The sequence below is a fragment of the Bison bison genome, unplaced genomic scaffold, assembly GCF_000754665.1.
Source record: "Bison bison bison isolate TAMUID 2011002044 unplaced genomic scaffold, Bison_UMD1.0 scf7180017864304, whole genome shotgun sequence".
Classification (NCBI taxonomy): Eukaryota; Metazoa; Chordata; class Mammalia; order Artiodactyla; family Bovidae; genus Bison; species Bison bison.
Window position 1 is genome coordinate 428,467 of NW_011494876.1, and position 26,092 is coordinate 454,558.

The 26,092-nt window shown below is 39.1% G+C and overlaps 1 protein-coding gene across 5 annotated transcripts in view; it reads right to left on the bottom strand.

The window, feature by feature from the left end:
• Positions 1–26,092, bottom strand: part of SLC25A26 (solute carrier family 25 (S-adenosylmethionine carrier), member 26) — a 147,660-nt gene that overhangs the window by 30,986 nt on the left and 90,582 nt on the right. For 4 of the 5 annotated variants that reach the window (XM_010851505.1, XM_010851507.1, XM_010851509.1 and 1 more), the window contains one exon: positions 2,866–2,910. The exons of the other annotated variant lie outside the window; for it this stretch is intronic. In XM_010851505.1, the coding sequence (XP_010849807.1) occupies positions 2,866–2,910 (45 nt within the window). The remainder of the gene's footprint in view (positions 1–2,865; positions 2,911–26,092) is intronic. 5 annotated transcript variants of the gene reach the window in all.

Here is a 26,092-nt window from a genome sequence, read left to right on the forward strand (position 1 = left end):
TCCATGGCTGCAGAAGCAAGTTTTACTTGATGAAAATCATAAATACAAAAATAAAAGAATGCCCAAAATTACCTTTTACAAAGCACTGTGATTTCACATTATATGTATGTTAAAAAAAAATTTATATGAGAAGATCTCAACATTATCTAGCCCTGAGAAAAATGCAAATCAAAACTGCAACGAGTGAACTGCCCTGGTGGTACAGTAGATAAGAACCCGTCCACCAACACGGGGAACACGGGTTCAATCCCTGATCTGAGAAGATCACACATGCCAGGGAGCAGCTAAGCCGTGTACCACAACTACTCAAGTTGGTGCACCCAGAGCCTGCGCTTCCACAAGAGAAGCCACCATGGTGAGAAGCCCTTGCATCGCAACGAGGAGCGGCCCCGCTCACCACAACCAGAGAAAAGTCTGCGCGCCGCAACGAAGACCCACCCAACCCAAACAAAAACTACAACGAGGAATTCCCCATCAGTCCCGAGCGCAGGGCTCTGCACTTCCACTACAGAGGCACGGATTCTATCCCTAGTCCGGAAATTAAGATCCTGCACGCAGAGCGGTGTGGCAAAAATCAAAAACAAACACAAACAAAAAACCTGCCATAAAGATACCAGTACACAACTATCAGAAAGGCTAAACTTTAATAATAAGCAAGGACATGGATGGAAAGCTACAGGAACTCTCATCCATTATTAGAAAAACGGGACAGCTACTTTGGAAAACACTGTGACAGCTTCTTAATAACTTAAACTTATATTCTCCATAAGATCCAGCAACCACACTTCTCAGTACTTAACCAAGAGAAACAAAAACATATGTCCATACAAAAATATCCTTAGGCAAATATATACAGCAGCTTCATCCATGATCATCAAAAGCTGAGAACAACTCAGGTGGATCAACTAGTAACTGGCTAAGCGAATTACAGTGTATGCACACAGGGCACACTCAGTGTTGAGGAGGAGCGAACCACAATTCGGGATGAAACAGAAAGGAATCTCAAAAGCATCATGTTAAATGAAAGAAGCTAAGCACAAAATACTACACAGTGTGTGATTCTATTTATATGAGATTCTGGAAAAGAGAAACCTACAGATATTCTATATCATGTTTAGGGTGGTACTCAGTATTTGCCAAAAACCTATAAAAATGTACACTTACAGAGGTTTCCCATATGAAGATTATACCTTAATACATCTGACTTGAAAAAAAGAACCTTAGCATCTGAACACTGCCTCAAAGAAAAGTATTAAAGCCCAACATTGGCATCTATTATTACTCTGAAAAATTCTAGACATTTCTTAACTAGTTACCATACTACAAATGCCCTGAGTACTGAAAAGAAATGAGCCCCATGCTTTTTCCCTCTTTGGGCCTCAAACATTCCTATGCAGAAACCGGGCCTGGGGACGTCAGCGAGTGTGCAGAAGCCACGTGAATGCTGGTTACTGAGACACTAATAAAGTGAGTCTTGTTTTCGGGACAGCTGTTGCTTCGTTGTTCTTTTGTCACACACAAAAAAAGAGAGCTGTTATGCTTATGGAATGTGACCTTCTCATTGGATGGCTGTTACATCACGCCTGGAAACACTGCCAGAGAAATTCATTTTCCCCGTGTGCCACACAGAAAACAGTAAAAGCAAAAACAAACTAAACCACCATGAAAGACCCCAAAACCAGCGTTAAACGAACTGCATTATCCTTAAAAATCAGATCACTTCTAAGAAGTATTTCTCAATACTAAATACTGAAAAGCTTATTTTTTATGAGTAAGGTTTTGTCTCATTTTATTATCCTTAGTGTATAACCTTAACAGACTATTTTTCAGAGTCCAAATAACTGTTTCGCTTCCAAACACATTTTCTTTGAGCATGCCATGATTATTAATGCTATACAATAATGAGACTTATTCCTTTATTTTTTGTTTTACCAAATGCCTACCTAGCTAGGTACTTTGCCATTTTACAGTTTGATCATTTCTAAACCATTTTCATTTGCACAAGAGCTTTCAAACTTTTTTGATCATTATCCACAGTAAGAAATACATTTCACATTGCAACCCAGGCCACAGATGTGTGCATATATGTGCACACAACCCTGAAGTTTGACAAAATAAGATTTATTAACCCACCTCATAAGATGCTATTGTTTTCTTTTTTATTGTTATCTTTAAAATGCTGGCAAACAACCACACAAGTCACAGCATGGCCCACAAGTTTCAAAATCACTGCAGCAGCAGATGAAAAACAAATACAACATCTCTTCATGTTTTGAATAATGGCTTTCACACATTCATTTAGTTGGTTTTTTTAAACCTTGCGTGACATTCCTCACGGCTGACTCCCTGCATCTGCTCCTCCCCAGTGAGGGTTCCTCAGCCTGGTGAGCAGGGAAGACGGAAGGGCCCTGAAGAAGCCAGGGCCCCTGCTGCGCCCCCTCCAGCCCACCGCTAGATGTGGGGGGGAGGTCGTGGCCTCCGAGGCCTATAAATATCCAGAGCCGGGCTTTCCTTCCTTTTCCATTTACCCTCACTGTCACTCCTTAACCTCTATACACACAGCGAACTGAAATAAACTTCAACTGGGGAGAAAAGGAGCTACAACACACAGCAGAGTCAAGTTTTCCTAAACATCTCAGGATTTCAGTTATGCCTACCATATGCTTCTTTCCCATTTACCACAGATACCTAAACAAGCTTAAAACAAGTTTACTGGCATGTAAATCCCGCTCACAAAATGCTTCCAACTCAATAATTTTGAGTTTTAAATCAATAATCAATATTATATTCCAGTATTCCACGCTGAAACTAGTGGGTATTTATTATAATTAGACAGCAATTATATATGAAGATCAGGGAACTTACTTTTAAGGACTCCCACAAGGGAAACTGGACCAATGAGAAAGGAATCTGAAGAGAAAAAAAGGAAAACCCGAATAAATTAGGCCAGAAAGATCAATTTGCTTAGCATGACTATATGAACTTATAATTATTATTCAGAAACATTATTTCATTTTAAATTTATATACATAAAAAAATACCATTAAACAAATTTTTAAGTATAGAATTAAACAGTAACTGCTTGTATAATCTACTGACTTTTTAAGCACAAGGGATATAAAATTATGCTGTTATGCCCTCTTAAAACTGAAACAGGAATGCAATATGAAGAGACTGGCAACCGAAAAATAAATGAGAAAATAAATATTTTCCATCACAGGTAATAAAGCTTTAAAGATGTTACATTTTTCTGCTTTAGAGTTGTAGCTGTCTACTCCTCAGCAGGCCAGGTGTCAGGGTTGGAGAGAAACTGCAAGGGGGAAAGAGAATGGGGGTGAGGCAGGACAGAGGAGGGGTGGAGGAAAGGAGGGGAGAGCAGGAAAGAAGAAAGGTGAGAGAGGAAAAGAGGAGGAGGGAGAGAGAAGGGATGGAGGGGGCAGAAGGAAGGAAAGCAGAGCTGAGACAGGTGGATGGAGGGCCAGCGCAGCAGAGAGGGAAGAGGAGGCAGGCAGAGCCACTTGTAGGGGGAAGCTGAGAAGAGGGATCCGGGGCCAGAGCCCAGGCGTGGGAAGGAAGCAACGCTTCTCCGTGCTGGATGAGTGAGGCTCTGCGCAGACAGGAGCAGACAGAGGCGGCCTGAGAGCCTGATTTAGTCTCAAGCTTCGTCAGGGGCAAGAGTCATCTCTAGCATGAAGACAAGCATGGCACTTCAAGAGTTACAATCACATGTGTATTGCTAAGCTAGAATTGTTCCCAAGCACGTTTCACATGCCAGGAACTGTGTCCATCAGCACTTCATAGTTCTTACTTCACTCCTCACAACAATCCTGTGAGATAGGTATCATTACCATCCCCATTTTACAGATGAGGGATGGAGCTTCAGAGATGCTGTTTAACATGCCTGAAGACGAAGAGTTAAGAAGAAGCCCAGACCATCTGACTACCAGTCTACCTAAAAGACACCCAAACTGGATTTATCTGCATATAAATTCACCCCCAGTATAATCCATGCGCTTTTAACTAAATCTTCTAAAATTCTAAAAAAAGGACCCCACCTTCATAATTCCTAAAACAAAAATACCTGAACTCCAGGGGACCTCCCCAGTAGCCTAGGTAATCTCCACGCACTGTGTACTGGTCCTGAGAAAGAGATGATTCTGCTCAAGCAGACTATGGCCCCAGTACTGCTGCTCTGTATCCAGGTCAGTTGCCAGTGAAGAGTAAATGTGGACTCTGACCAGTAACAATAAGCACAGGGATGGGTGTGTGGGTGGGTGGGTGGGTGGGTGGGTGGGTGTGTGTGTGTGCATAGACCACAGTGTTGAAGGGATTAATGAGTATTTATCTTATGAATTAAGAGTGCTAACTTATTTCTAAAATATTTATATTTAATGAGAAATTAAGAGTCTAGCATCAGCTTCTTTCTCTGCTTGAAGAAATAATGGCCCTGGAGTTGACAGTGTCCACAGAAAGAAATTCGGCCTTCCGTTCAGGCAGGAAATGGCAGTGAGGAAAACAATAAAAATAAAAAAGCCTATGTCACTAAACTAAGTTGACAAACTAAGAGTCTCAGAGAAGTCTGTCATCTTCATCATTAAGCAGCACCCCATCCTGTACATCAAAGTACCATAATAGGAGATAAATTTAGTTGAGTTTTTGTTACCAAACCATGAAAGCATCTGACACTGTCCATTCTGGCTCTAGAATGCTGTATTTTCAATTAAATTATCAAAACGCAAAGAAACTGACTGTAGTTTTCTTTTTCTTTTTTTGGCTGTACTGCACACTTGCAGGATCTCAATTCCCCAACCAGGAATCAAACCTGGGCCCCCTGCAGTGGAAGTGTTGAGTCCAAACCACTGGACCACCATTTTTTAAAATTTATAATATGTAACAAAATGCCAAAGAGGACTAACAGTTAGTGGGATTATTGTTTTGGTTCAGTTGCTAAGTCTTGTCTGATTCTGTGACCCCCGTGAACTGCGGCACACCAGGCTTCTCTGTCCATGACTATCTGACAGCTTGCTCACACTCATGTCCATTGAGTCCGTGATACCATCCAACCATCTCATTCTCTATCGCCCCCTTCTCATGAATGACAAACCACTTCAGTATTCTTGCCTTGAGAACTCCATGAACAGTATGAAAAATGGGATTATAGATGATTTTAATTTTCTTCTTTGTGCTGTTTCTTCCCAAATGTAAATACATTATACTTTAACAAGAATGTACATATGTCACAGTTATAAGATGAAAAAAACCTTATAACTTATTGCAATGGTCCATGCTAGCTTAGGAGAAGGTGATGGCACCCCACTCCAGTACTCTTGCCTGGAAAATCCCATGGACAGAGGAGCCTGGTAGGCTGCAGTCCAAGGGGTTGCTAAGAGTCGGACACGAATGAGCAACTTCACTTTCACTTTTCACTTTCATGCATTGGAGAAGGAAATGGCAACACACTCCAGTATTCTTGCCTAGAGAATCCCAGGGACGGGGGAGCCTGGTGGGCTGCCGTCTATGGGGTCGCACAGAGTCGGACACGACTGAAGCAACTTAGCAGCAGTAGCAGACTGCTAGCTTTCCTCACTTCCTGATTAAAATTAACCCATAAAACTACATTGTATGTTATTAGCACTTTGTATGGCAAAACCAATACAATATTGTAAAGTAAAAAACAATAAACAAATAAAAATAAAGAATGATAAAAAATAAATAATAATACCAGATTTTGAATACTACAGATGGACATTTTGCCCATTTTTCTCTAGTAAGAGTTATTCATTAATTTGTTACTTCAATTTAAAGAATTTTGAAATCACACATTTGAAATGGCCAAAACTATTCCACAAAGTATTTATCTCAAAAAGTCAGCCGACAGTAAATCCCAACTTTAAAACAAGATTAACTGACAATCTCAGGTAATTAAATGCACTGTAAATGCTTGAATAATTAAATGTGTTTTTGACTTCTGATAACGAAATATCCCTCATAAGATAAACTCCTGATGTGTGAAAATGTTTCAAACATTCTTCAAGTCAAATTCATACTGAATGTGTCTCGTCATTTACAATATGAAGAAATAATGAAAATGTGTTCCACACATGTTACAGTAGTACTGCCAGCAAACATGGCTCCACAGCTAAAACAAACACTCCCAACTACTACAGAACATGGGCCAGTCAGAAAGCGAGTTCCCTCCCCAGGTCTGGTTTGCAGTTTCAAAACAATGATGTCTCTTCAAAACGTGGAATTTTAAACCCTAAACAGATGTAAGCTGTTATTCTAAAATGTTTTATAGATGAAGAAAATGAATAGCTGCACTCAGAGGTCTTGTATTCCAAAACACAACATACCCATTTTATTGCACCAAAAGTTACAAAAATGGCTCACTGTTGTGACCTTTTTAATGCCTCCATTTAAGATGTTTTGTTTGAATAAGGCTGTTAAGACCCAGGGCACTAATAAGTGAGCAGCAGTAAACCCAACTACCATCAAAGATGCAGATGTAGAGGGGGGGAATCTGCTAGAATTCACCATGGATTCCACTGGTAATAAACACAGCAATAATTCTACACAAGAGTGCATGTAAGGATTCCATGTGAAGCAGAGAAAGTGAAAGCTGAATGGTAAACAGGGGAAGGAAGTGTTGGGCATTACTAATGAAATGAAGGTACAAAAATTACATTATGGGCATATTTTACCTATTACCAAGTGTTTCTACTAGAATTATCCTCAAAGCCAATCAGTGCTGACAATCCTGTGATCTTAAATACCTATAACACTATAGTCCTTAATCAAATAATATGATTTACAATATAACTGAAGGAATATGAAGATATGATTTCTAAAGTCTCATTTGCTCTAGAATTCTGTGTCTCAATAATCTTCCAAATTATTAATAGAATAGCAACATGTTAAAAAAAAAAAAAAAAAAAAACTTGATTGTAAGCTGCAAAGAACACAATGGATCCTACAAGTGACCCAAAGGGGAGTCTCCTTTCTGTTGCAAGAGAGTGTCCAAATTTCTGTGTTTGATTTCAGGTTTTCCATTCTAGTGTTGCAAAGATAATAAGGCCAGTTCTCCTGTTAAATATTCAAGCCCAGTGGTAACTAAGGACAAATGAATCTGAAGATCACAAAGTATTTTTCCCCAAAGTGACTACTATTCTTTTATAACAAAAGAGAGAGAGATTCATTCAAATCCAGTCTGCTAGCATTTGACATACCAGCAAAGAATTCTAATAATACATATTGATTTTTTAAATTTAGCAACTATAATTCACTTACACACAACTATATATAGAGAACAGAATGTATACCTAATAAAGGAAATTAACCTAGAAGTAGAAAAAAATTGACTCACCCCTCAGGTCTATAAACCATACTAAAATTCTGGAAATATCTTTCCAAACAGCACTAAGCAGACACAAGAGTAACAAAATCTAAATTAGGGAAGGAGATGACGGTGAGCAGTTTGATTCTCAAGTAAAAGTTAATCTCAGAGGCAAGAGCACTAAGAGTATTAAAACTTGTACAAATATACAGTAAGCAAAAGAGTGCGGTAGTGGCAACAACACATACAGACAATGGAACAGGATGAAGAGCCGGAATTAACCCCTTGCCTGTATTCAAATGGTCCCTAACAATAGTGCCAACACCAGTCAATGGGGAAAGAACAACTTCCTCAAAGACTTCCCCGGTGGCTCAGTGGTAAACAGTCTGCCTGCAACGAAGGACATACAAGAGACACAGGTTTAATCCCTAGGCCAGGAAGGTCCCCTGGAGTAGAAAATGGCAAGTCATTCAACTATTCTTGCCTGGGAAACCCCATGGACAGAGGAGCCTGGTGAGCTACAGTCCATGGAGTCGCAAAGGGGTTGCAAAGAGTCGGACACAACTGAGCGCACATGCACACACACACACACACACACACAATGTCAGGAAAATGGATATACACATACAAAGGAATCAAGTTTGAGCCTTACATTACCCCACATACAAAAAGTAACTCAAAATGAATCAAAGGAAAAAAAAAAAGAATAAAAGATCTAACGGTAGGACCTAAAACCATAAAACTCCTAGAAGAGGGAAAAATCTTCATGATATTAGCTTTGGCAATTATTTCTTGAATATTACACCAATCCACAGGTAACAAAAGTAAAACTAGACAAACCAGACAAAACTAGACAAACAACTACACTAAAATTTCAAACTTTGCATCAAAGAACAAAATCAACAGCCTGAAAAGGCAACCTATGGAATGGGAGGAAATATTTTCAAATCATCAATCTAATAACAGGTTAATATTCAGAATACATAAACAACTTCTACAACTCAACAGGAACCAAAACATCCTATTTTTCAAATGTGCCAAGGATCTGACTAGACGTTTCTCCAAAAAGATATACAAACAGCCAAGAAGCATATGAAAAGATATTCAACATTACTAGTCATTAATAGTAAAAGAAAATAGAAAAGAAAATCAAAAGCAAAATGATATCATTCATTATGAAACTACTCTGAAAGAAAGAGGGAACACAAGAAAGGGAAAGAGGGAAGGAAGGAAACAAGTGTGGGCAAGGATGTGGGGAAACTGGAATCCCCAGGCTGTACTGGTGGGAATGCAAAATGGTGCCACCACTTGCGTAACAGCATGGAGGTTCCAAGTGATTCAGCAAGCCTACTTCTGGGGATATTCACTAAAGAAGTGAAAGCAAAGTCTTAGGAAGAGATGTGTACATTTATATTCACAGTAGCATTATTCAAAATAGCAAAAAGCTGGAAGCAACCCACGTGCCCACTTACGGACAAAAGGACACCCAAAATATGGTATATACGTAACAACAAAACACTATCCAGCCTTAAAAAGAAGGTAATTCTGACATTCGACAGAATAGATGAAATGGGAAGACATGACGGTAAGTAAAAGAAGCCGGTCAGAAGGAGACAGATACTGAAGGACCCCACTTACATGAGGTATCTCACATAGTCAAATTCACAGACAAACACAGTAGACTGGTGGCTGCCAGGGGTGGCGCAGGGGGTGACTGGGACAAGATGGGAAAGGCGAGTTGTTGTTTAATGATTATTAAAGAAGTTAAAGTCTCAGGTTTGCAAAATGAAGTGTTTTTGAAGACAACTGCAAAATTATGTGAAAACAATACAACTGAACCGTACACTTCAAAATGGTTAAAATGACGTGTATGTGTATTTTATTACAATGTTAACAGTTTTCAAAGTTTTTAAATAATACTGTTACTAAAAAGGCAAGTCACAGAATGAAAGAAAATACTCACAAAACACATACCAAGAACATCTATTCAGAATAAAAAACATTCTTTTACAACACAAAGAAAACATAAACAACAAAGAAAAAAAACCCAATTTTTTTTAAATGCACAAAAGACTTGAACAAGCACTTCACAAAGAAAGTTATACAATTCACCAATATAAGCACAGGGAAGATAGTCAACATCATTAGTCATCAAGGAAGCGTTAATCAAAGCATATTGAGAAAACAATCCAGTGTTTGCCCCCACTAATGTTAAATGCACAACTTGGAAATTCCACTCTTAGGTATAGCCAAAACCAGGGACTTAAACAGATACGAGTACAATAATCTTCACTGCAACAATATTGACAATATTGACCATGTTCATCAACAAATTCATCAATAAATAAAATGTGATCTATCCATATAATGGAATATTATTCCATCATAAAAAGGAATGAAATTCTGATACACACATGCTACAATAGAGATGAACCCTGAAAACATTACATGGAGTGAAGTGAGTCAGACACAACGAACAAATATTATATGACTCCATTTATATGAAAGAGCTAGACTATGCAAACTTAGACAAAAACTAGTTTAAAAGTTATGGGACTCAGGAAAGAAAACAGTAGGCTGAGCTCAGTAGCTCAGTCGTGTCTGACTCTCTGTGACCTCATGGACTGTAGCCCACCAGGCTCCTCTGTCCATGGGATCTCCCAGGCAAGAATACTGGAGTGGGTTGCCATTTCCTTCTCCAGGGGATCTTCCCAACCCAGGGATGGAACCCATGTCTCCTGCATCTCCTACACTGACAGGCAGCTTCTCTACCACTGCGCCACCTCAGTTGAGCAACCACAACTCTCATATTTTGCCAGTGGGAACTTAAAATGGGACAGTCCCTTTCAAAAGGAGTTTGCTGAGCTTTTATTTGATCCAGAAATTCCACTCCTACGTATTTATTCAAGAGCAGTAACAATGTATGTCTGTGGTAAGATCGGTACATGAATGTCAAAGTAGCCTTAATCACATAGGTAACGACCATCAACAGAAAAAAAGATATATAAGTTGTGGTATATTCATACAATGAAATACTAGGAATAAAGTGGAAAGAACTACTGATACATGGTATAACACTGATGATTCTCACCTACACTATGCCGAGGAAAAGAAGCCAGACCCCCAAAAAGGATTTATACTGCAAGATTCTATTTATAGAAAGCTCTATGGAAAGGGAAAACTAACCTGATGGGAAGAGTAACTGGGATGGGATACCAGCAAACATTCTAGAGATATGGAAATATTCAATATCATAATAGGGTGTGGATTACGAATACATCTTCTCTCGAAAGTTGTGTATCTATGATGTGTGCATTTCAACGTATACAAATGCTACCTACAAATACACTATGAAAAATGCAATAGCAGTGAAGAGTGGGTTAAGAGATGAATAAAAATGACAGATTACTGGTAACTGTCAAAGTCTGATGATGAGCACTTTGAGTTCATTACACTATTTCTTTACCTTATGTATGACTTAAGTTTTTATTAAGTAGAAAAAAAAATGTAGAAGTGAAGTGCAACTCCTGTTGTTTTCTAGTCGCTAAGTCGTGTCTGACTCTTGCAATCCTGTGGGACTGTAGCCCACCAGGTTCCTCTGTCTGTAGGATTTCCCAGGCAGGAATACTGGAGTGGGCTGCCATCTCCTTCTTCAGGGGACCTTCCCGACCCAGGGATCAAACCCGTGTCTCCTTCATTGGCAGGTGGATTCTTTAACACAGAACCAGCATGGAAGCACAAAGCACAATTAACTTCTCATTATCAAAATCCATATACTAGAATTAAAGCAGCCTAGAACTAAAAGTCGAAAAGGGCTTCCCATCGCCAGTTAAACCAAAGTTAAGTGACATTAATAGTGTGGGATATAGCGTCTCATTTATCTCAACAAAGGTTTTTTTTTCCCTCAATTAAATAGTACACATATAGTTCCAAAATTTAAATTCTTCCCTAAACAATGTCTCCATGGAGGTATCTCCATGATTATCATTTCTGATCAATGCATAGTATTTTATAATATTTAACTATCCTGTGATAGTTGATGTCCAATTACTTTTGCTTAGAAGATACTATTTTGTTTAATCATTCATTTCTGATACACAGGAGATTCTAGATATATCGAACAGATTGTAAATACATAATTTCTACAACATATCTAATAACAACATGGAGGCTAAGGTCCAACATTAACCCTTCATCAACATAATCACCCTTATAAATGCCTAGTGTTAACATTCAGGAAAATCAGAGCACAAAGAGATCTTCCATGAGCTATCATTTAACAAATTAATCAAAAGGAAAATTACATTATCACGCTGGCTTTCACGTATCCAGTGAATAATTCTAACACAGCAGTCAGCATTAACTGACTCTAAACAAATGTTTAACATTTGCATTAAGATTTAATCCTGCTTCCAGCGATCTACAAACAATTACTTGTGCAGTGAAATTATGGTATAAAGAATTACCAATATATGTCTGACTTATGGAATGTAAATGTAAAGTAACAAGTAGACACTAGTTGTAACCAATTAAAAAAAAATTTTTTTGTTAGTTGGGACTCTTAAATAAAATTAGAAATTTTTTTTTAAGTTTTCCATTTATTTTTAAGAAAGTTAAATAAAATCCATCTTTATATAAATATATACACACAGGGGCTTCCCTGGTGGATCAGTGGTAAAGAATCTGCCTGCCAATGCAAGAGACACTGGTCGACCCCTGATCCAGGAAGATCCCGTATACCGAGGGGCAACTAAGCCCTTGTGCCGCGACTGCTGAGCCTGTGCCCTAGAGCCCAGGAGCCGCAAGCACCAAGCCCACCGGACAGCTACTGAAGCCTGCACGCTCTAGAGCCCGTGCTGTGCAATAAGAGAAGCCACTGCACTGAGAAGCATGCGCATTGCAACTAGAGTCGTCCCTGCTCACCACAGCTAGAGAAAGGCGCGTGCAGCAACAGGACTCAACACACCCAAAATCAATAAGTAAGTATACACACATACTGATTCCTTTCCATTTATTTTCACTGACTTCTTTAATGAAATACAGATAACCCCATAAGTCTTCAGGTAATCACTCAGCTACTAGAACAACTCTCGGTAATGAAACCTTAAATTTTCTTTTTGAGTATAAAAAGCAAAGGAAGTTCATTTTCAGTTCTTCACGGAGTCACTCCCAACAAGTTAGGCAGTGTTGATGTAAGGCTTCTAAGAAAACAGCCAGAGAGTAGTTGGGGGAGGTGCCTGAGACTCAGAATTTCAAAATCAGAATTCCTGTCAAGATGTGAGAACTCTGGCACAGGGTCAGCAAACAGATGTTCTCAGTTAGCATTTGCATGCAACTTTAATCCCTTACAAAATATAACCAGGTTGTTCTTGAGATGTTTTTCTGTGGCTGAGAATGGCTTTAGCAAGAAGGGTTTGGCTGTCTCTCCCACCTACCACTCCCTCCTTCTCATCCAGCAGCCCATCTTGCTCTTGACTCAGAAAGCAACTAAAAATGAGTAACCAATCCCTCAAGAAGTTCTATAATAGACAGTATATTATTTAACTTACTATATCACCAACTGTCCTTGGTAACTAAGGCACACACTTACTTACCTGGGTTTTGCTCCTTTCTGAAGCAATCTGGTGTTTGGTAATAACGATGTTGTATTTGATGGCTTTCCAAATTCTCAGAAAAATTAGATTAATACAATTTAAAAGACTAACCATGAGCAATAAACACCTCACCTAATATTCAAAACATTTGTATGTATGTATGGGTTAAGTCACTTTAGCGGTGTCCAACTCTTTGCCACACTATGGACCACAGCCCACCAGTCTCCTATGTCCATGGCATTTCCCAGGCAAGAATAACGGAGTGGCTTGCCATTTTCTTCTCCAGGGGATCTTCCCAACCCAGGGATCGAACACATGCTTCTTGGTCTCCTGCAGTGATAGGCGATTTCTTTACCACTACTGCATAGGTACATCCTTTGGGTAGGCAAAACTACAACTTGAAAAGAATTATGAAAAATAAAGACAGGTCTGTAGAGTGGTTAGGCTGTGCCCTAACCACTCGCGCCCTCCACCTCTCCCTCCCACTTCCGTCTTTCCTCTCTCAGCAACTCCCTCAACCTCGCCAAAATAATCCAATTGTAGTAAAAGCAAATTCAAAAGCAGCCCCATTATCATAAAGTGACAACCTGGAGCCTCAGCGTAAGTAGAGCGTTGACCAGCCTACAGTATGGTCAGAAGGAAGAGAGGCTGGAGGAGCAGAAGGAAAGAGGGCAGTAAGCTTGCTACGGGCAGGAAGGCAGAGGTGTCCACTTACCTCTCATCATCTCCCACTGCCTGGCCTGACGGTGCTCAGTAACTATCTATTACCTAAGTGAGTACAAGAAAGGCAAAGGAATGGAAGAAGACAAGGCAGGAAATAAGGCTGGTGGCAGGATAACGGTAGAGCTCAGGTATTCTGGTTCATAGTCCAATGAATACTCTTTTTATTCATCGACAATTAACTTAAAAGTATTCGTTACAACAATGTTTTGAGAGCTGAATAATGAGAAAAAAGTGAGTATCAATTAAATACAAAAGGGAAAAAAAATAAAAACAGATCCCATTCATTCTATTTGTTATTTAAGTCAAAAAGACGAAATATGCAAGTACACACACACACACACATCCCAGGAAACAAAAACTTTTGAAAGCCATTCTATGCATGCTTCTCCACTTATCTCTTATCATACCATTTATGATAGTAGAAAACAGCATTAAAGCCCAGGTGTTGAGAACTATAAATAATCTACTTTGTACAACTGAAAAGCTATGCTTCCAGCAGAATGATCCGGGGTAGAGTTTAAGCCATTAGATAAATGAGTGTAATGAACTACCAGAGGACACTGCCCCGACTTACTGGTTACCTTCCCTTCCAGTTTGGTTGCATAGGTTGGGTCCTATTACATAATCTGTGAATACTTTACCATAGGTATTTAGTGTTTAATTACAACACTAGCTTCTGCTTATCAGTCAGTTAAAAGATTAGGAGAAAAAATAAGACTTTAGGGTCTGAAACAGACTTTTCTTTAAAGATGGGGAAAAAAACTTCTTATCTAATAAAAAAAAAAGGAACAAAAAATAAAACCAGATTTTATTGGTCAGCCTTGCTTCAGTATCTAAACAATCCTCAAATCTCAGAGGGCATATTAGACGTTATTTTTCCTATTCACATGACATGTCAGCTGTAGGGTGGCTGTGGCTGCCCCAGGCTGTAGCTTTTGCTACATGTCTTCTCACAGTTCAGTTCAGTTCAGTTGCTCAGTCGTGTCTGACTCTTTGCAACCCCATGGACTGAAGCACTCCAGGCTTCCCTGTCCATCACCAACTCCTAGAGCTTGCTAAAACTCACGTCCATTGAGTCAGTGATGCCATCCAACCGTCTCATCCTCTCATCCCTTTTCCTCCTGCCTTCAACCTTTCCCAGCATCAGGGTCTTTTCCAATGAGTCAGTTCTTCACATCAGGTGGCCAAAGTATTGGCGCTTCAGCTTCAGCATCAGTCCTTCCAATGAATATTCATGACTGATTTCCTTTAGAATGGACTGGTTTGACCTCGTTGCAGTCCAAGGGACTCTCAAGAGTCTTCTCCAACACCACAGTTCAAAAACTTCAATTCTTCAGCACTCAGCTTTCTTTATGGTCCAACTCTCACACCCATATAGGACTACTGGAAAAACCATAGCTTTGACTCCAAGACACAATCAGAAGGAAAAGATCTTACCTAAGACATGCCCTTCTCAAGGCAAACGGCAGAAGCTAGAGGGCTGATAGAAACTTGTTATGCCCCTGTAGCTTTGCTCAGAACCAGAGCACTGTCACTTTCACATTCACTGAGCAAGCTAAGTCATGATGCCAAACATGACTATGGGGCAGGGAGGCACTGCAAATCATTTAACCACAGGCAGCCAAGTGTAACAGATCATCTTACAGGAAAGGTGCAGAATTGAGAACTATGATTTAATTTATCCCACAGATCTTGAAACTTGCATGCTGAATGCTTTCCTCCCCATTGTTGGTAAGACTGAGCAAAAGTGCATACTCACAGCCATTAAGGAAAGAAAAAAATGAACAATCCAGGCTTGAAGAAGACTCTGAGAATATGATGACATGAACTCACCCCCTTTTAACCCCATTCTATTTTCAGTCTATATGCTGCAACAACAGGTATAGGCCTGGAGCCTGCACGCAGCTAAATGAAATTGAGGGCTTGGATCCCTGGGATGGTAGAGGAGGGAACTAGAAAATGTTGCGTTTTTTTTTTTTCTTCCCTCCGAGCTGGGCCTAGCGCCTGGGGACCAGCCTCTTGGAACAAGCCTGGAACAAAGATTGTAAATTAACACTACTAGAAAAAGCCCGGTCCATGGAGATCTGATGGTCCTGGGACAGAAGGAAGGCATGTCTTAAGTAGAGGCCAAGACCAGAATTAGACCCGATGAGCTTTCAGGGAAGATATGACCACATAGAAGCAGGCTGAGCATCTGAAAAGACAGTGACTGGTCAGAAGAAAGGGGGCAAACCCACAACTAAGCAGAGCTGCTTGAAGTGAGAGAGGTCAATATGGGTCAGAAAAATAATGAAAAGAACTTACGGAGATTTAACCACAGCATAGAGAAGTCTTCCTGCATCTAAAAACAAGAGTTTCCAAATAAACCATACAGTATATAAACTGAAGGAAAGAATGAACTGTGGCAAGGGTCCAAATTTGTGGCCTGGAAAGTCAAATGGAAAAAAATAGTTCAAAGTAGCAAAACAGAAATCATGATAGAAAAGATAAGAGATCTGGAAGATAGATTTAATGAGAAGAACAGCGGCTCTAGCAGAAGAAATATGAACAGATAGAGAAGAGACAATAACAGAATACATAGCAGAAGAAAATTTGCTTAGACCAAAAAAAGACCTTAATCTTCAGATGCAGAGAGCTCACTTTACCCTAGACACAAATCTCAACAGAACTATGTAAATACCTGAACTGTTTCAGGAATTTAAGAAAGGAAAAAAATTTGAAGCTTACAGGTAACAAGACCTTACAGAGGAGAGAATTCAGAGAGGCATCTGACTTCTCGTGTGCAATGTAGGAAGCTATAGCAAAACTCTAACAGACTACTGAAAGGAAAACAGCGATGCCAAACATCACATCTAGCAGGTGAAACAGATGGGTGGACACTCAGAAAATGGACCACCCATCAGCCTCACACAGAAAAGTATCTGTGAAAGAACTCTGACTGAAGAACAAATGGATTAGAACAAAGACCCTCTAGGGGAGGACATAAGAAAGAGCAAGAAAATGCTTTGCTCTTGCACTTGCTTCCTCTCCCTATATCCAGTTTCATGTCTCTGTATCAACTCCGCTGACTCCACTAACCATAAGAAAGACAAACACTGCAAAGGACAATTGTAAATCTAATTCTAGGAAGCTATCAATTATAAGGCACATCTTAATTTCAAAGGTGCTAAAAAAAATTGCTTTTTAGAATTATGAAATATGAAAGTTTTATATACAGTTTAGTCCAAGTTAGTTATTATTAACTGTCTGGCAGCATGTAATCAGAATTCTTGAAACAAAATATACATACAGCAAAGCAGTATCTACTAACCACTGAACTAAAAGTATTAAACTGTCTCAGGAAAATCCAGGAGGTGAGAGAGCGGCTACAAATAGGAGTAAAAGCATCCTACAGATCCCAGCTAGGTACGAGTGAGGCAGAAGAGTAAAGTATTCTCAAGTTCTCACTTGTTAAAAGGGGGTGAGTTCATGTCATAACCGTAAGTAAGTATTTCTAATGACGAGTACAGAAAAGGTAATTACTCATGGCATAGAAATGTGTAGGAAAATTTTTAAACAAGAACCACCACCAAAAAAAAAAAAAAGTGTAAAATAACTTGATCAAACCAGCAAAAATAAAAAGGAAATAAAGAAACCAAAAGTTAAAATGCATAATTAAGCAAGTTAAAAGAAAAATTATTTATACAACAGGTGAAGAAAGAAAATTATTCCATTATAAGACCCAGTTATATTCTGTTTAAAATAAAATTATAAAGAAACACTTAAAAGGACAGGCACAGAAATTAGGTTTAGAAGGTTAAAATGACTAAATGGTATGTTGTTAAGTGTCATTATGTAATGATAAAAGCCATGATTTATGAACAGGCCATGTCATAAACCTATACTCAACCAAAACCTTAGCAATTAAATGAACAAAAAACTGAAACTAGATAATACTGCCATCAGCCAAGAGTATTAGTCAACATTTCTTAAAGGTTGTGAACAGAGTAAGACAAGAAAATAAACTAACCAATAGGAACACAAGAGGAGAGGAAAGGAGAAAGAAAAAGAACCCTTCTTACTCTCACACCACAGAAAGCCCAAAAGTTTCTAGTAAAACAGTTCTGGGTTTAATCAGAAAATTGGGAAATATGACTGCTTACCGAGGAACTTACAAAGTCAATACCTTTTAAAACTGTGTTACCCATAAGCTCCTAAAAAGAAAAAAGCGGGGTGAGGGTGGTGACCATTCACAATAGTAACAAAACCTACAGATAAATTCAAGAGGTGTATGAGGACTTCCCTGGTGGGGCAGCAGATAGGAATCTGCCTAGCAATGCAGGGGGCACAGGTTCCATCCCTGGTCTGAGAAGATTCCACATACCAGAAGCAGCCAGGCCCAAGGGGCAGCCAGGCCCAGGTGCCACAATCACTGAAGCCCACGCACTCCAGGCCCGCAAGCCACAACAACCGAGCCTACGTGTCGCGTCTACTGAGTCCACGTACCCTGGAGCCGCCGGCCACAATCACTGGGCCTGTGTGCTGCAGCTACTGAAGCCCTCTCACCTTGAGCCTATGCTCCTCAACAGGGCAGGCCACTGCAGGGAGAAACCCACTCACCGCAATAAGAGGGCCATTCGCGCCAACTAGAGAAAGTCTGTACAAAGCAACACACGCACAGCACAGCCAAAAAACTGACCTAGAATTATGAACGGAACTACAGAATGATTATCAGAAGACTTCAAATAAGGTCTGGAAAAAATGCAGAAACTATATGCATTCTTCTCCGTTTTCCCAAGTTTAATACATATATACTTAATATAACTTTCAGTTATACAGCAATCTTTTAAAAATTGTATACTGATCTTAACATATATAGGGAAGAAAATATACACATGCACAGACAAGAATATTTTGAAAAACAAGAGCAAGGGGTGGGTGGGGGGAAGCAGAATTCATGTTCGTATATCAGCATATACTTAAAAAGCAACTTTAATCAAATCAATACACTTGTAGCCTAAAAGTAAACAGAACTATTAACAAAACAGAATAGTGAGCCAAGTTTTAGGTTGGTGAAAAGTAAATGCAATTTCAGACTGTGAATTTTAAATCGTTATAAGTAGACACAAACACATCTTTATTAATCAAAATAGGAACCATTACAATCAACACATTTTTGCCAATGAGAAGTAAGTTTGTTTATTCATGTAGTGTTGAAAATCCATGCTTTGGGATTCAATGAATTCTTAAAGTATTTTCTGCCTCCTGCTGGTTGTGGAAGCATTTTCCCTGCAAAAAGTTGTCAACATGATTTAAGAAGTGGTAGTTAGTTGGCTAGAGGTCATGTGAATATGGTGGATGAGGCCAAACTTTGTAGCCCACTCTGTTCAACTTTTGAAGCCTTGGTTGTGTGACACTGGGTCACATCCTGTCATGGAGAAGCACTGGGCCCTTTCTGTTGACCAATGTCAACTGCAGGCATCACAGTTTTCGAGCATCTCATTGATTTGTTGAGCATACTTCTCAGATGTAATGGTTTCACCAGGATTCAGAAAGTTGTAGTGGATCAGATGGGTAGCAGCCACCAAATAGTGACCATGACTTTTTTTTTGGTGCAAGTTTGGCTTTGGGAAGCGCTTTGGTGCTTCTTCTCAGTCCAGCCACTGAGCTGGTTGTACTATAAAATCCACTTTTCATCACACATCACAGTCCAATATAAAAATGGTTTGTTGCTGCACAGAATAAGAGAAGATATTTCAAAATGATGATTTTTTTTTATTTGCATCACCCATTTATCGAGCTTTTTCACCTTTCCAATTTGCTTCAGATGCTGACTGACCGTAGAATGGTCAATGTTGAGTTCTTCGGCAACTTCTCCTGTAGTTGTAAGAGGATCAGCTTCAATGATCCTCTCAGTTGGTCACTGTCAACTTCCGATGGCCAGTCATTGCGCTCATCTTCTTGGCAAAACTTCTAGAACCATCACTGGACACACATTCGTTAGCAGTTCCTGGGCCAAATGCACTGTTGATGTTGCAAACTGTCTCCACTACTTTATGACCCATTTTGAACTCGAAAAAGAAAACAGCTCAAACTTGTTGTCTAACATCGTTTCCCTAGTCTAAGATAAATATAAAACAAACAGCAATAAGTCATTAGCAAAAAAATATAAAGTGAGAAATATGCATTTAAATGATGTATAACATAATCACATTTAAGAATGTATTTCAATATCAAACAGCAAAGTTCAACAATGCAAAACTGCAATTACTTTTGCACCAACCTAATAATAATTTTCAACACATAACAGAATTTAATTTATAAAAAGGTAAAGAAAGGTTCTACTATATTACATCATGGGAAACAGGAAGAGTAAAACAGAACCCCATCTCACTCCAGGCACAAAATATAAACACTAAAGAAGCTATCAGAAAACTACTAGGGTTCAAAAATAAATTTGGTAAGGTTATAGGATACAAAACATACAGAAATCTGTTGCATTTCTACAAACTAACAATGAACAATCAGAAAGAGAAGTTAAGGAAACAATTCAGTTACATCAAAAAGAATAAAATACCTAGGAATGAACCTACCTTAGGAACAAAAGATCTTTACTCTGCAAACTGTAAGACACTGATGAAAGAAACTGAATATGACTCAGATGGAAAGATACATCATGTTCTTAGATTGGAAGAATCGATACTGTCAAAACGACTATATCACCCAAGGCAATCTAGAGATTCAAGGTAACCCCTACCAAGTTACCAATGGTATTTCACACAGAACTAGAACCAAAAAAACTTTTAAATTTGTATAGAAACACAAAAGACTCGGAATAGCCAAAGCAATTCTGAGAAAAACAAAACAACAAAAAGAAGCCAGAGGAATCAGGCTCCCTGACTTCGATTATACTATTAATACAAAGCTACAGTAACCAAAATAGTATGGTACTGGCACAAAAAAGAAAGAAAGATAGATCAACGGAACAGAACAGAATGCCCATGAACCAATACTCTGTGACAAACGAAGCAAGAATACATAATAAATGGAGAAAAGACAAGCTCTTCAATAAGCAGTGCTGAGAAAACTGGACAGCTACATGAAAAACAATGAAATTGGAATACTCCCTAACTCCATACACAAAAATAAACTCAAAATGGATTAAAGATCTAAACAGAAGACCAGATACTATAAAACTCTTAGAGGAAATTCTCAGCAGAACAGCAGTATCCTTTTTAATATATCAATTTCCTAGAGTAATGAAAATTTTTTAAAATTTAAAATGGGACCTAATTACACTTAAAAGCTTTTGCACAGCAAAGCAAACCATAAACAAAACAAAACAAAAAAACCCCAGAGAATGGGAGAAAACATTTGCAAACAAAGCAACTGACAAGGGATTAATCTCCAAAACTCATAAACAGCTCATAGAGCCCCAAAAAACAAACAACTCAGGTAAAATATGGGCAAAAAACCTAAGCAGACACTTCTCCAAAGAAGACATACAGATGGCCAAGAAGAGCATGAAAAGATATTCAACACTGCTAATTACTTGAAAAGATGCTCAACATCGCTAATTATTAGAGAAATGCATATCAAAACTACAATGAAGTATCATCTCACACAGGTCGAATGACCTTCATCAAATATCCTACAGAAAATAAATGCTGGAGACAGTGTGGATAAAAGGGAACCCTTCTATATTGTTGGTGGGAATGTAAACTGTTAGAGGCACCACGGGGAACAGCATGGAGGCTTCTCAAAAAACAAAACCATTTACAACTATCACACGAACCAACAATTCCACTCCTGGGCATTTATCTGGATAAAAAGTTCAAAAAGATGCATGCACCCAAATGTTCACTGCAGAACTATTTACAAAAGCCAAGACGTGGAAGCAACCTAAATATCAATCAACAGAAAAATGGGTAAAGAAGATGCAGTACATATATACAACAGACTAACACTCAGCCATAAAAAAGAATGAAATAATGCCATTTGCAGCAACATGGACAGACCTGGAGATTATCACAGTAAGTGAAGTCAGAGAAGACAAACACATTATGATATCACTTATATGTGGAATCTAAAAAGATGGTAAAAATGAACTTATTTACAAAACAGAGACAGACAGACAGACCTTGAAAACAAACATGGTTACCAATGAGGAAAATGGGGGGGGGGGGGTATAAATTAGGAGGAATGGACTGACATATACACACTACTATATATAAAACAGGTAACTAACAAGGACCTATTGTATAGCACAGGGAACTCCACTCAATGTTCTGTAATAATCTATATGGGAAAAGAATCTGAAAAGAAAAAAATAACCATTCTGCTTTACACCTGAAACTAACACAACATTGTAAATCAACTATACTCCAATACAAAATAAAAAGTAAATTTAAAAAATTTCATTTGGATTAAAAAAACTCTGCAAAAAAAAAAAATTGAAGAGACCTTAAACCCAAAAGCTATGAACGAGAAGAAAGGCAGATTTATTACATAAAACATTTTAGATTTCTATACCAAACAACAGAAAAGACAAAGAGTGGACAAAAGATACCAGGGAAAGCAATGACAAACTCAGTGTGCTGAAAAGCAGAGACATCACTCTGCCAACAAAGGTTCACGGAGTCAAGGCTATGGTCTTCCCGGTGGTCACATATGGTTGTTAGACCTGGACCATACAGAAGGCAGAACGCCAAAAAATTGATGCCCTCGAACTGTGGTGCTAGAGAAGATTCCTAAAAGTCCCTAGGACAGTAAGGAAATCATATACTGAAGCTTCAGTATTTTGGTCATCTGATGTGAACAGACAACTCACTGGAAAAGTCTCTGATGCTGGGAAAGATCACGGGCAGAAGGAGAAGAGGGTGTCAGAGGATAAGATGGCTGGATGGCATCACCAATGCAATGAACATGAATTTTGGCAAACTCCAGGAGATGATGAGCAATGGGGAGGCCTGGCATGCTGCAGGCCATGAGGTCACAAAGAGTTAGACAGGACTGGGTGATGGAACAACAAATAGGGGAAGTATTTCCAATACAGAGGACACAGGCTTAATATTCACAAATACAAAGAACTTCTACAAACTGACAAGATGAATAGTAAAGGACAAAAAAAAAAAACAAGTTCACAGAAGAGCAATTCTCAGTGGTCAGTGTTCCCAACCAATAAACAAGAAGACACTCAAGAGAAATGCAAACTGAACTACCAAGGAGGCATCACTGAACATAAACCAGATCTGCAAAACTGCTAAGACTTGTTCTACCTGATGCAGACAGGAATGCAAGGGAAAGGTTCCTCTCAGACATTCCTGGTGGATGTGTGATTCGCTAGTTTTAAAAGAATGTTGTAATTTAGAAACAACTATTTAAAAACATATCTTTAGACACAACAAACCCACTCTGAGAAATTCATCCTACAAAAATAAAGCATTTCTGTTCAGGGGTTTTTACTGCAACACTATTCATAGTGATTAATGCCTTAGAATAAAAGTATGTGAACACCATCAACAATGAAATAGCTGTATTTATTAAAATAATCACCTACCAGAAAACAGTAAGCAGCCATTTAAAAGAACGAATCAGAATTCTAACAGGTGGGATGAAGGGCTCCTTTAGCTATTTTTAAAAGACAGAAAGACAAAATACAGGAAAATATGTTCCATGTAAGCCATCTTTTATAAAGTATAAAAGATATATGTTTTAAATATATCAATATATAAAAAATTGATAACATTTAAAAAGAAAATGTAAAAACTACAAAGATACACCAGGACAGGTCTATACAAAGTCTGAGATGAAAGGAAAAGTAATGTGGAATTTATCCTTTGTCACCTTGGAGCCCTAGTGCCTATCATAAATGGTGAACACATTTCAAGCATTCAAAAAATGTTTTACAGTACAGAAGGTGGGGGCAGGGGCGGGGGGGACCCATAGGGAGGAGCTGAGAGTAGAGGGAAACCCAAGACAGGATTCCACTTCTAGGGCAGGAAATTTACATTATGAGCCAGGAGCATCTTGTAAGTCCAGAAATTAATACTCAAAACCAAAAAAAAAAAAAAAAAAACACACACACACAAAACTTCAACACTCACATTGATGAGGGTATGTCAACACTCACATTGATGAGGGACACAGGAGCCAAGGGAAAGAGTACCCAATAGTTCAAACTAGAGCAATTCAAACAACAGAAATAAGTACAGTGGTAATGGATCAGAATCCAAAGTATAAAATAAGCATTCACGAACCATAGTAATTAATAAATGACTAAATTAGGGAGAAGAGACAAATCTGTACAGAAGAATTTCAAATAACTCAGGCAGATGCCCTGTCCTCTAGAATGTGGAGCGTTAAGTCCCCCACTCCTTAAGTGTGGGCTGTGCACAGAGACTTCCTTCTAAGGAGGACAGTGTGGGAAAAGAAAGCGTAACTTCCCAGTGGAGAAACCTAACAAGTACTAACTCTCTCAGCCAGGTGATCAAGGTCAACATTAACAGTGACAAGTCTCATAGGCAGTGAGTACCCTAACATCAGCCTAATCGTGAGAAAAATATTATACAAATCCCAATACATTCTTCAAGCAGAGCTGTTGACCAGAACTCCTCAAAACAGTCAAAGTCATCAAAAACAAAGCCTTAGAGACTGACACAACCTACAGGGACCTACGGAGACATGAAAACTAAGTATTTTGGGTTGACCAAAAAGTTCATTCAGGTTTTCCCCATAAGACCAAACAAACTTTTTAGCCAATGCAATACTGTGCTATCCTGGGTGGAATCCTAGTGGGGGAAACTAATAATAAGGTAAAAACTAAGGAAATAGGAATCAAGTATAGATGTCAGTTAACAACAATGTATCAGTATTAGTTCATTCATCATAACCAATGCATCATACTGATGTAAGATATTAGTAACAGGATAAACTGTCTTTACAGAGCATATAGTGGGCTTCCCACGAGAGGCAAAGAATCAGCCTGATCCCTGGGTTGGGGAAATGGCAACCCACTCCAGTATTCTTGCCTGGAGAATTCCACGGACAGAGGAGCCTAGCGGGCTATCCATGAGGTCGCAAAGAGTTGGAGACAACTGCACAAACGAGCGTGCATGCACGCGTGCACACGCACACACACACACACACACACAGAGGGTATGTGGTAACTCTGTAGTATCTTGGCAGTAATTCTGTAAATCTAAAACTGACGCAAGAAATGAAGTTTCAGAAATAGAACAAAGTCCCAGAAATAGCTACCACATTCACAACACTTATGACACCAGATCTGTGAGGTTTTTTCCCCACACAAGTAACCCTCTGTGAAACCAGTTGTTCGGTTCAGTTGCTCAGTCGTGTCCGACTCTGTGCGACCCCATGGACTGCAGCACGCCAGGCTTCCCTGTCCATCACCAACTCCTAGAGCTTGCTCAAACTCATGTTCATCGAAATGGTGATGCCATCCAACCATCTCGTCCTCTGTCATGTCTATAATTTAATTCAATTTAACTTAAGGTAGTTAAAGCAGAACCCACAAGTTAAGGGCTCAGCCCCACAAGACTGCCCTCCACTTCAGATACCAACTGTTAATAACAGGTCCCCAGCTTACTTACACCTTCTGTCCAACTTGGCTACAAACTGGAGGTTCCCATGACTCACTCCCATCCACCCAATTCAGTCATTTGCTAGAACAGCTCACAGGCTTCAGGAAAACAGTTTTGTTGAGACACATGAACAGGCAGAGGAAGAGATATATAAGAGGCCTCAGGAGTCTTGACCTTCTGTTCCCATGGAGCTGGAGTGCACCACCCTGCTGGTATGTGTGTGTGCTCAACCTGTAAGCTTCCTAAAGCCTGTACACTGGGTTTTTATAAAGGCTTCATCACAGAGTCATGACGGATCATTAACTCAAGCCTCCAGTCCCCCTCCACTCTCCCAAAGATGGAGAGTGAGGTGGAAAGTTTCAGTATTTTAAATACGACTTGGTCTTTCTAGTGACCACTCTCAACCAAGGGACATCCAGGAGCCCACCATGAGTCACCTCACTAGAGCAAAAGACATTCCTATCACCGGGAAAATCCTAAGGGATTTAGGAACTCTGTGAACCCAGGCCAAAGACCAAATATTAGAACAAAAGATGTTCTTAGTATTCTTACCAAACACAAATTTGGAAGGGTTTCAGGATCTCTAGCCAAAACCAGGGATTGTGACCAACATACATATTTTCTATTATTTTACATCTGCCTACCTAACATTTCCATTTGGATGTCTAACAGACATCTTAAATTAAGCAGGTCCACACTCAACTCCTGATGTTCCTCTCAAACCTACTCTACCTAAAATTTCTCCCATCCTAAAGGGAATTATAAGGTAAAAGACCAACTGTATAGGCCAACTGGATGACTCTCTTTACCTCTCACAAATTACATCCTTTATAGGCCAACTTACTGAAAACTCCTTAAGT